At 41.5% G+C, this 12,669-nt stretch overlaps 1 protein-coding gene across 3 annotated transcripts in view; it reads left to right on the top strand.

Moving 5' to 3' along the window:
• The window catches only part of rims1b (regulating synaptic membrane exocytosis 1b), a gene marked incomplete at both ends in the record, with an annotated part of 89,184 nt that overhangs the window by 17,537 nt on the left and 58,978 nt on the right, over positions 1-12,669 (top strand). For 2 of the 3 annotated variants that reach the window (XM_081361722.1, XM_081361720.1), the window contains one exon: positions 187-207. The exons of the other annotated variant lie outside the window; for it this stretch is intronic. In XM_081361722.1, the coding sequence (XP_081217848.1) occupies positions 187-207 (21 nt within the window). The remainder of the gene's footprint in view (positions 1-186; positions 208-12,669) is intronic. 3 annotated transcript variants of the gene reach the window in all.

Here is a 12,669-nt window from a genome sequence, read left to right as displayed (position 1 = left end):
GCACGATAATTCGTAGTTTTTAGTTGCAAAAAAGAGCATTGAATTTTACTGGCATTGTCACCTTATTGAACCTCTGTTGTTGATTTATGTTGCAAAAAAATTCTGTTGATTCTTTTTCTGCTATATTGAGCACAAACAAAATTTGACTAATGTTGCGCCCATTATTTGTCTTCTGTTCATGCAAAGTGTCTCATAGGGAAAGACAGGGTAAGACATTCTGAGTATTGTAGATTCTGCATGGGCCACCAATTATTTCCTCATGAGAGCCAGCTAATAGGATACTAGCATGTGTTGGCTGAACCCCATCCCCCTTCCTTCCTTGTTGCTACTGCCAGGGATGCCGAAGTAGTTGCCACAGCAAGGGGGTTAGGGGAATAGGGTATTTGGATTGGTCGGAATATTGATGTCTCACAACTGGTTGCTCTTTAGTCAAATGGGTTTAACTTAAACACTACGTACTGTAAGCTGTGCTGTACATGATTCTCAGTAGAGACATGATTCCAAACATGGAATGGACTCCCTTTCACTTAAAGTGCTACCAGTGATGAGAGAATGCTTATCTGTGCATGTTCACTGCACCTGCTTGTGCCCTGGGACTGCAATAGGCATGCCACGGGGTGAAAGTTCAAGGTCAAAATTCAGGGTTTTACCACGGCTGATATGGTAATGTCACATTCGCAACTCACTTTGTTAGTATTTATGAAAGCACTCAGAGAGAAATACTTACCCTGCACTCCAGTGGGCACTTGTGACTTGTGTGTTTTTGTGCTATTATGTGTGTAATGTGTTGTCTGTCAGGTGTCTTTGTTTATCACTGTGTTTGTGCCTGTCGTAACTTTGTGAATGACTAGTATTGGTGTTGAATTTATGCTGCTGAAATAAAAATATCCTTCCTTTCTTGTTTTTGTTTTTTTAGCATATAATACTGAACATCATGTACTTAGTTCTAATTAATCATGTTGTTAAAGAGCTCAACTTTAAGCTGTATACTGTGGATGTCTCCAACAGCGTTGACGCTTATCTCAAAGCATACCTTGTTTTTTCACATACATTTAGCGTGTGCTTACTGCCCAACGTGTAGCCTTTGAAAGTATTCTTCATTTGACATCGTGCCTGATCCCAGGCGGCTGACACATTTGAAAGTTTTATCTTTGTTCAGTGTCTGTGCTACTTCTCTCCAGAAGTTAGGGCTGAACAATTATTCGAATTAAAACTTAAATCGCATAATCAAATCACAAAGACTGTGATTTAATTGAACAAACATACAGTATGCTACATGTTTCAGCGTGAAGTGTGGCACTGTGTTCATTTTCACATGAGAAGCTCATGATCCGGTGTTTTCAGTGTCTAAGAGAAGTTCTGTTCACAGTAAATGTTGCTCAACGCAAACTCTTCACTGCTTATGCACTGAGTTTGAGTTGCTCAAATGTGCATTTCACGAGTTTGTGTGCCCATATAATCTGAGCGTACATGGTAAACAGTTTTGGCTTGCTGTCCGCTTTGAAGGGGCCTGGGAGTATTTTCTACTTAAGCTCCGATTTGCCCCCCAAAATTGCAAAGTATAATTTGGACAACAAGCAGTATTTACCTAATCAAAATGCTTATAGCTATTTAAGTGAAATTGGCACGAGTAATTAGGCTCAATGGTCCAGAAGGCCCACCTAAAACTGGGAAAGAAAGTTAAATAGGAAGGAATGTTAGCGCAGCTCCTGCTGGAGTTATGGTGGGACACTGCAGCGGCAGTATCGAGTTAAGCGGGGCACTGCGGTGGCAGTATCGTGCTCCTACTGGAGCTGTATTTGGACTGGAGGTTTGTCACTGAGGTTGGAGAGTTTCCCGCCACTGAATCCACAACATGGAGCCTAGAAATTATAAAACGTGATACTCACCGTCACCAATGTCGCAGAAGGGGCAGGAGCTTCTAACCCAGGAAGACCAGGCCTGAATACCCTGAAAGTTGGCCCCCGCGCATCTAACTCTGCAAAATCAAGACGTGTGTGGCCCCCACAGATGACGGGAAAGGAAACCATAAAATAACTTGCATGGCATTCCCATTCCCTCCTAACGCTGCAATCTGAATAGAAGAGCCCCCATGTTAAGAAACATGAGGGATCATACTGGGATTCGGAAGGGGAGAGCCCCTACTGCAGGGCTATTCAACTGGTGGCCCGCGGTACAAATCCGGCCGGCCAATCATCTCCATCTGGCCCAACAGCACCAACCTCCCTCCTCCTCCTCTTTTTCTGGCGGTGCGGTTAATTTAGTTTGATATGCGTTTTACGTGTGAATATTTCAGCAGTTATTATGTGTGTCCCCGTATTTCTGTCGACCAAACCAGCGATACCAATCATTTGTGAATTAATCATTATTTTGGTTCGATTCTTTCTAAGCGTCCTTGCATAATGGTCTGAAACTATTCGGATTCGTTCGGTCCGCTCTGTCACTGAATCATCTGAAGCGGTTTCTCAGTCAGTACAGTAACAACAAATAGCTCTGTTTTCAGTTGTTTCACTAGTTGTTTCAGCACGGCCCAGCACGGAGTTGCGTTTACTCCCGGTCCCGGACACTATTATTTACTATTATTATAATGTAGTAATTTACAATGGTTTGGGCAGAAATGTGGAATATTTATATTGAATATATTATATTGCATTAGATTTATTAGATGGGTAGAGGAATATATAATTCATTTTTGTTATGACATGCGTATAGTTTTTAACCTGTGTTTAGGCATTTTTTATACAGTGGGAGTGAGTAGCCTGTGGTTATCAAGTCTCACTCTCAGAATATTTTCATTTAAGCATAACAATTATAAATAAAATAATTCTTATTTCTTACCAATAACTTTAATCATAACTCACAGTGCATTTGAACGGAAGAGCCAACACTGCATGCTGAAGATCTTGCTGTGTTCACACCATGTCGTAATTTCAATCGCTCTCGCGGTACTCTCATGAAATTACGAATTTACACATTGTAACTGTAAGATCTACAAGAACATGACACCTTTTTACAGTTCTGAATCGTTACGGTAATTACAACATGGCGTCAATGCACCTACTGTTGGTGGGAAGAAGTAAGAGGCTGATTTTATATCCTGGTAATAAAGAAGATTAGATGTGCATATAGTTCTCACTTTAGATAAGGTCAAGAAAAATTGGAAAATGTCATTAATTCAGTGCTAACCTTTATTAGACAGTAATTGCATTAGTATTAAGTGTTCCTTAAAAGAAAAGTAGAAAGATTGACAGCAAGACTTGACTTGACAAAATGCAGGAAAACACACAAGAGGGAACATACAGCGGGTAAACATATGATAACGATCTGGCACTTACTTTTTAAGTTAAACCACCACATAGTTTTACTAGGAGCTAATTAAGCAATAATAATTGTGTTAATTACAGTGACAATGAATGAAAATGTCTCGGGTTACAACTGTAACCCTTGTTCCCTGAGAAGGGAACGAGACACTGCGTCGATAACGACACTATGGGGAATGCCACTTAGTGTAACATGTCTGAAGTATGAATTAAACTAAACCAAACCTATTGGCGTTGCGTGATGACGTAAACGTGTGACGGCATACACGGAAGCTACAAAGGGACTCTGGCACACAGCAGTGTTAGCTTCGCGATGAAGCAAGTCGCTCCCAGGCAGGAGGAGGCATGGCAAAGGGACGTAGTATCTCATTCCCTTCTCAGGGAACAATGGTAACAGTCATAACTCGAGACGTTCCGTTTCGAGGGAAATTGCACTGCGTCGATAACGGCACTATGGGGAACGAAATGCCCACTATGCCACAACAAAGCCTGCCTGTCCTAGCGTAAAGCTGTCTCAGGCACAACTTAGGACGAGAGCTCTCGTGTGCCCAGCATAGAAGGAAGGTCCAGACTACAGAAGGTCCAGAATCTTAAGAATGTGTGCGGAGTGGCCCAGCCAACCACATCACATACCTCATGTATAGTTGCCCCTGAAAGGAGGGCTCTAGAGGACACCATGGAGAAAGGCCACCTTAAGTGACAGGTTCTTGGCCGCAGCCGACTCCAGAGGTTCGAAGGGGGCCTCAACAATCCCTTTGAGAACCACTGCCAGATCCCATGTGGGGACTCTGGTTCGAGTCGCAGGCCTCATCCTCCATCCACTTCGAAGGAATTGTTGACCAGTTGATGTCTTCCCAAAGGCGCATCACTTAGTGGAGTGTGGAAAGCCGCAATGGCAGCCACATACACCTTAAGTGTTGACAAGGTAAGAGCAGCAGAGAAGCGATCCTGGAGGAACACCAGCACTGAAGCCACTGGGAAGTTAACTGGGTCCACGCCACGCTCTCTACACCAAGTGGAGAAAACATTCCACTTTAGGCCGTACAACTGTCTGGTGGACGGAGCTCTGGAGCTGATTATAGTATCGACCACTCCTGCTGACAGACCGGCTTCTAGGTACTGGGCCCCCTCAGGGACCAGACCCACGATTTCCACAGCTCTGGCCGAGGGTGGAATATTGAGCCTTCCGCCAATCTACCATGGGGGGCCCGCCAGGAGTGATATTATGTCTGAAAACCATACTCAGGCCTGCCACAACGGGGCTACCAGGAGTAGACTGACCCAGTTGCGACTGACTCTCTCCAAAACTCCCGGGAGCAGAGCAGTCGGGGGAAATGCATACAGGCCATCTGCACCATGGCATCCAACCCCAGTGGAGCTGGATGTGTGAGAGAAAACCACAGTGGACAGTGTGTCGTCTCTCGAGATGTGAACAGATCCACTTCCGCTGGGCCGAACCTCTTGCATATTAACTTCACCACATCGCCCCCCGATTCACAGGAGGATCTGATGCGCCAGTTTGGATAAAGAGCGCAACAGGACACCAATAGGACACCACCGACGTATTGTCTGTTCTCACAAGAGCGTGGTGACCTTTGAGATCTGGGAGGAAGCTCCTCAGAGCCCGGAAGACCGCAAACATTTCTAGGTAATTTATGTGCCAAGAAGAATGATGGTCCTGCCACAGACCTCTCGCAAAGCGGCCGTCCATGACCACGCCCCAGCCAGTGAGAGTGGGGTGAGGGTGTGTCTGTCAAAACGGTTTTCTTGTGACATGGCGCTCCCAGCACTGGGCCTTGGGACAGGAACCAAGGTTTCTTCCACACTGATAGGGAACGAAGGCATCTGCACGTAACCCTTATCATGCAGAATGTGTTCCCCCTCGGGGAAAACCCCTTGGTTTTCAACCACCACTAGAGCCCTCGTGTGCAGCAGGTATCATGTTGGACACAGCTGCCATGAGCCCTAACAGTCTCTGAAACTGTTTTACAGTGATGGTGCTTTATCCTGGTCACCATGGCCAGGATGGATTCGATACGTGCAGGAGACATTCATGCCCGCATCGTAGTCGAGTCCCACACCACCCCCAGGAACATAGTTTGCTGGGCTGGTGTCAACACTCTCTTCTTCGTGTTGAGTCTCTTCCCCAAGCTCTGAATGTGGCCAAGGACAACATCTCGATGCCAAACTGCCAGTTCTCGAGACTGAGCCAAAATAAGCCAGTTGTTGATATAGTTTAGTACATGGATGGCCTGGAGCCTCAGCAGGGCCAGGGCTGCATCCATGCACTTGGTAAAGGTGTGATGGGAGAGTGCTAGGCCGAAAGGAAGAACCTGATATTCGAACGTTTCGCCCCCGAAAGCGAACCTCAGGAACTTCCTGTGAGATGAAAGGATGGATACGTGGAAATATGCATTTTTTAGATCTAAAAGATCTGATCTGTTTTTCGAGCGCTGTTATCGATACCCTGAAGCAGACGACCGGCAGGAAATATTTTTAAATGATTGTGCGGACGTGAGCGCTACCTTTGGGGACTTTGGGGCGGACACTGCAGCATGCGTTCGCTGGAAACTGATGTGTCCCGAGCGCACTTGGCGGCGGTATACAGACATTAATTCCTGAGGGCTCCCTGGAGGGGAGGCTCCTTCGGTTTCGTTCTCGACACCCTGAAGCTAAGGACCGGCAGGGAATAATCGAAAACTACTTTCGGTGTGCGGACGCGAACACTGCTAATGTGTCCCGAAGTGTAATTGGCGGCGGGATACAGACACACAAAAGCGCATGTCTTTTTTTTTGCTGTACGCAAAAACGTGTACGCATCGTTTTGCTGTACACGTCGTGTCATTCTATGCTAAGAGTGTTAAGTGTTGTTAAGTGTCATTATCGACGCAGTGCGAGTTTCCATGAAAGGGAACTCACTATTTGGTATGTAGCCTATAAATATATACAACGCATATATAATAAATAACAATGTATAGACTACAATATATTAACTATGAATTAACTATAGTAACTATATTATATATAATGATTTGTAAGTACTTTATTACTGCATACTTATTATAAAGTGTTACCAATCTTTATATTAAAAACAAATTTTTTACTACTTATATTAGTATACTTTGGGGTTTAGCCATCAAGCCCTTACCTGTACATACAGTATGTCATAATTGCTCAGCAGCGGAAATGTTTTGAAAAGAGCAACATGCTTGTGGCTTTAACAAGATAAAGAAGCAATCTCTTCCTAGCAGCCTTTTAGTGTGAAAACTGCTTAGCTTAGCCATTAGCCATGTTGTTTGGAAAAGGAATGAGTTTTACTTACCAGTGTAACAATCCCTTCTGACCAGCAGCTGGCTATAGGGAATCTATTTATCCCTGTTCTGTTTACACAGAGTGCTCAAATGCTGATGTATGTACATGCTATTCCTCCTTTCAGTCCTCCTTTGGTCTGCCAGTGGTTGAGCTGGCCAAGCAAATATGAAAGTCCTTTAGGAGTCTGTATGATGTGTCTGGATTGATGTGTGGCAGCTATAATTGCATGGATAGTATTTCTTCTGGAACAGAATGGGGCATTTGTATTGGGAAATATGTATTTTTCAAAAGATCAGGGAACAATTTGGTTTTTCATGATATGACCCCTTTAAACTATACTGATATATAGGCAGCCTGACACAGGTGTATGTATTCTTTAATATTAAAAGTCCCCTGAGTGCTTCGCTGGATCCTAGCTGTGTGTATTTGTGATGTATGGGCAAGTTTTCTCTTTGAGGTGTGCAATGGACACTGCGTCAGCAGATCTGTCAGTTTTTGAGAGGAAGGCAGTTATTTTTCATAACCCATTTCTTCTGAACTAGCACAGTTGAGCCCCAGCCCTTTTCTCCAAACACTGCAGATGCAATAGACTGTCTTTTTCCTCTCAGTCCCACCTGCATTCATTTATCTTCAGGATCATGTTACTGTTTTTGTCCTTTAAAGCTAGTCATATCACTATATTCACTTTTTTAGGGCTGAGTGATAGATTAAAATGTACCTTGATAGTTGCTAGTCTTTTGATCATTTATCGATAAATATAGACTATAAAAAAATGCCACATACGTACTTCATTTAATGTTTTTGAGTTATAATGCAAATGAGTCATTGAATCGAGTTTAAAATTTACTGACAAACAGTTTGAGCTGATTTACAGAAATTTTTAAATCTTAACTTTTCTTTTCACATAATTTTACTAATACTTTAAATAGATAAAAAATGCAAAAACTTCAGTGAAGATCTTTGTGTAAAAAAATCCAAACTAAGAATTGTTTTTCCCCCATTTCATTTATGACACAAACCATTTGAAATTATTCACAGAGAACTAATTTACAGAAATGAATCAAACTTAACTCTCTATGCTATATCGTCATGTATAAATATCGCAGAGAAATCTTCATTTAAAATACAATAATCAATAATATATTCAACCCCCCAAAAATGTCATTTTAGTATATCATATGACATCCCCTTCAGCCAATGAAATAACAATCTATGTTCAAGCCTAAGGAATACAACAAGGAACAAGGTCACATGCTGTCAAGGCTCCATTGTGAGTCCATTTTCGACTAGGAAATGCATAAATTACAATTTTCTAAAATATCTAATATACCTACATTTTTAAAACCAAAGTTTTAGGGGATACATATTTTCTGTGCAGTTAGCATTATTGCTTAGTACTGGCAGTCAGTATAATAGCCTTTTTGCTTGTGTTTTAGGTTGATGTTGGTAAGTTTATAGAAGACAGAGAGGAAAAGCTGTTCCTTTTCCAGAAAGTACTTATGATGGTGACGGCAGTGCATCAGAAAATAAGGTCATAGTTAGAAACAAAAAAGTTGAAGATCAAGGAGGATAGAAGCAGTGAGGGTGATGGCAGAGATAAAGAATATAAGTTATATATTGTTGTGAAAGTCAGGCATTTTGGTACAGTACATTATCCTATGCCAGTTTGGAAGATGTGATCAGAGGTCAGGAAATATGCCACTACCTATTAATGCTCAAAAGATGATAGCTAAACCGTGTGGGCTACATAGAAGAAGAAGAGTCTTGATTTTCACTAGTGCTACAACCATTGATTTGGAATTCCAAGAGAAAAAAACTGTTGTTTTTTTAACACTTAAAGACATGTTTCACTATACTTTCCAGGCAGCGAAGATGAATCTGAATTTGTGTCAAGTTTTTGACATTTTTACATACGAGTTACAAATGAAATATAGTAGCAAAATATTAAATGGAATGTTAATAAAGCTTTTTAATGTTTTTTTGAAACACTTTTTTTTACTACTTTTCAGATAGTGAAAATGTATTTGAATGTGTGTGAAGTTTCAGACAATTTAAAAATAATTTACCCTAATAGGACAAAGTCAGTTATAAATGATGGCACCCTAAAAAAGGGTCAAGGGTAATATGTAAAAATGTAATTTTGGAAAATGGTTTTAGGCTTATTACAAATAATTTTGAATATAAAGTCATTTATTTTTCTGTGATTTTATAATTAGTCACACAGAGGTTTAAAGGAAGTTAAAGGTTGTCTAAGCGATCCCGGGAGACGTTTCTTCTTGTTGACATTCGAATTATTGTCAAACAAAACGGAGGCTGGCTAGACCCTCCCTCCTCCTCATCCCGTCTCCTCCCTCCTCCCCTCCCTTCCGGCATAAAGGAAAGTCAAAATAGTCACTACAAAGTTAAGTTTTACTGATACTTCATTCAATGTGTAATGTCGCCAAGTTAGATAAATGCTTTTATATATTGCAGAACAGAATGCAGAAAAAGAGAAAAATTATCTTAAAATCGTTTTGCCACCTGAGGTTATAAATAGCTCCCATACAAGGACGCAATGATAGCAAGATAACGTTTAGCTTCGCGTTTCCCAGTGAGCATAAACAACGGCGGCGTTGTAAACCAATTTAGTCAAAGTTGTCAATAGCCTATAAATCAGACTGATCTCATGAAATGGCGTATGTATGACACGCCAATTCGATTTCCATTTTTGGCGTGCTATCAACACGCATAATCGCTTTTTAGCGTGTTTATCAACGCCGTTGACTTAACGTTACATTACTGTATAAATATGACCTACCCCAACTCCGTCCCTAAACCTACCCGTCACTGGGGTTAATAGCATGTATAGATTATAAATGTAAGATCCCTTAACTGTACTCCCACACCTAAACATACCCATTTTATGGACAATATTAAAATGATAAAACGTAATGGACAGGTATGTAGGAAAATGGCATTTTTATGAACAATATGGCATTAAAACATAGTTTGAGCCACGAATCCTACCCCTAAACCTAACCATAACCATTTTTAAAAACTAACTAGGCAACAATTATAAAGAAAAACAACAGACAGACGAGTATAATCACAATAATTTAATATAACCTTACAACACAACATCGATTCACAAAATACACCAATTTTATTAGCTTGATGTAATCCAAACCTTCAGAATCCATTATTTGCAAGAAAAAGATCCAAACTCAGCCCTTTTATCCAGTAATCGTCATCTTGACCGTTACGTCAAACCCCGCGCTTGTTATGAATTCAAATTCAAAAATTGCGCCCTCAAGAAGTGTTATGACAGGTTACTATGGTTAGGGCAGTAATATCAAACGCTCATTGGCTCTCGCCTCGCCTGCTTCGTCACAGATTGCGTCATGCACATTTGAAATGAAATGAAGCGCGCACTGCCGCAGCCGCGCAGCCCTCAGAGCAGCGAACCGAACCGAACCGAAGACGGATTAACATTTTCATGGATTTGAATTAATAACTTAAATTCTGCTTTGTTACCTCATATACAAAACCACTGCCAGAGAGGACTGCGACACATCGTCACGTGAACAACTTTTGGTACCGATTTTGACATTTTCTCATTAAATAAATTATTGTGATTATACTTGTCTGTCAGTTGTTTTTCTTTATAATTGTAGCCTACGTAGTTTTAAGAAATGATAATGATTAGATTTTGTTTATTGGCGTAGACATACACGCGGAAGATGACGGTTCGTTTCGGCGTAAACATACACGCGGATAGCTCAAAATGCGTATAAATAACACGCCACTTTTGACTTGAAAGTGGCGTGTATGTTTACGCAAAGTCATGATGCCATGTTGCAGAAATGAACATTCAAATTCACGACAAACCGTGGGTGAAAACAACCCTTAACTTACACAAATTGTCGCCCTACTGTGAATTTGCTTGATCATTTACAATAGAGATTGATCGCTGCTAGAAACATACATGTTGTATTCACCAAAGTTAACGCTGACTGCATAAATCTAGCTAATTACATCCTTGTGTTGGTTTGGCGAACATGAACGTCAGTTTAGAAAGAAAAGTGGATTTACCTGTTCTGCAAAAACAGAGCAACTGAATGTCGGATAGTAGCTGCTAGCTAATCCCTTCTGCCGGCGGAGGTCTCGCCACATTTCAAAGGTTTTTCCAATGTAAATTCGGGACTTCGCGCGTTCCTTAGCCTTGTCCCTCTTGCAAGTTGTTCTGTTCATCGGAACGTCGTCTATTTGGTCGTGTGTCGGCCATAATTCAAACTTCCCTCTTCATCTCTCTCCTCCACACACCCACCTCATGTGCACGCGCACTAACCCCGCAAACGCGCAAACCCCACCCTTCAACACTTCTTGTCGGTTATTGGCTGGAGCTCTGTTTGTTATGTTTCGGGGTGCGGGTGAGCACAGTTTGTTTTTGTTGCCGTTTGTGGAGCCTGTGGTGTCTACAGAGACCGCGTTTTTTTACAGTGTGTTCAGGGGACAGGCAGCTAGCGGATAGTGAGGAGATGTTTGCTGTATGTGACAAAAAATTTTTTGGCCTGACATCGCTTAGACAACCTTTAAAATAGAAGGCACTAAATAAATTTTTTTTACTGAAGTTTAAATATGAAACACTATTAAAATATCTTAATTAACATTCTCATGTTTTTAAGTAACTAGTTGCATGAGATTAGTCTTTAGAAAATTAAATTCAAAGTAGTGAAATAGTGAAATTAAAAGTGCAAATAATTGTGATATTCATGATTCTCTATACTGGAGAGTTAAATTGTAGAGGACATTGTGTAAGTCTCCTCTCACTGATTTGGTTACCATGGAGAACAGTATTCACCAAAGCAGGGGGTGGCTGGCACACTTTCTCTTAGAGAACAGTAGAGAGTTCATTTACACCCATATAAATGTACACACACAAAATGCTCTCTCTCATCCCTCTCTCTCTCTTTCCATACAGTATGTGCTGACCTCAGGTCTGCAGTTAAATTCAATTGTGCTTGTTTGCTGTCTGATTTTTTATTAGGTCTTCTGATACTTAGTTTCTAGTGATCCCCCTGCACAAGAAAATCCTATTCATGCTATTCAGGAATACAGTAAAACCACTGTTCTTGACCTCTCTCTGATTTAATCTCTCTCTCTCTCTCTCTCTCTCTCTCTCTCATAACAATGGTCAGGCCTTAGTGGCCTACATTCTCCTCAGTTCTCTAGATGAGAGAGGGGCTCTTGAATCAAGCCTTCGCAAGATGAGAAGCTTGCCCTGGATATTGTTGTGAACTGGCCTTTGGAGAAAAAAAATAAAAAATAAATGGAGAGAAAGTGAATCCTCCATTGTGCGTGTAGCATGAATTCGATCTAATTCAAGGATTAAAGCCTTGGATTATTTTACCCATCCTCGACTGCACAAAACTAGTGATGAGTAATCCAGCCATCTACACATCTAGTCTTATATGAAGCACATTAACATTTGGTGTTGATTTTTTCTGTTCCTAAACAAACTCATCTGATCATGATCTGCCACCAGTTCTCACCAATAAGAGTGAATTACTTTCTGTTTAGCAGTAAGAGCACGTGGTATTTTTTAATAGAGATCTGTGGTCCCTCTTTTCAAGATAAATGTTGATCAATGGTAGTTTCCCCATGGCATTGAGGGGAAGAGCGCAGCAGCATTGTCTCATCAATGGATTGAATAATGGTGAAGGGCTAGCAATAGCGTGGTGGGATTAGCAGGGATTGCTAATCCTTCCCGAGAGTGTTTCTCTGGCTGGCTGACAGCTGTGGGCCTCTGCACATCTGATTTACCTCAGATTATGCTGGAGTCGTGCCAACTGGATCCAATCAGGCCATGATGCTCTCTCTTCCCCTCTCTCTCACTCTCCCTCATATCCATCCTGTCCTAGAACAGCCTTTCTCCTCTTTAAGATCGGGTCAACACCGAGATGCAACGCATTTGTCGGCAAGGTATCTTGTACTGGCGATTCTTCAAAGAATTTGTATTGGATTTTCATGGAGTTGAAGGTTGACCCTGTGAGAGGGG

This window comes from Scardinius erythrophthalmus (genome assembly GCF_964197995.2).
Source record: "Scardinius erythrophthalmus genome assembly, chromosome: 3".
NCBI classification, from domain to species: Eukaryota; Metazoa; Chordata; class Actinopteri; order Cypriniformes; family Leuciscidae; genus Scardinius; species Scardinius erythrophthalmus.
The sequence above is the reverse complement of the archived record's forward strand: the minus strand, read 5'-3'. Positions and strand labels throughout refer to the sequence as shown.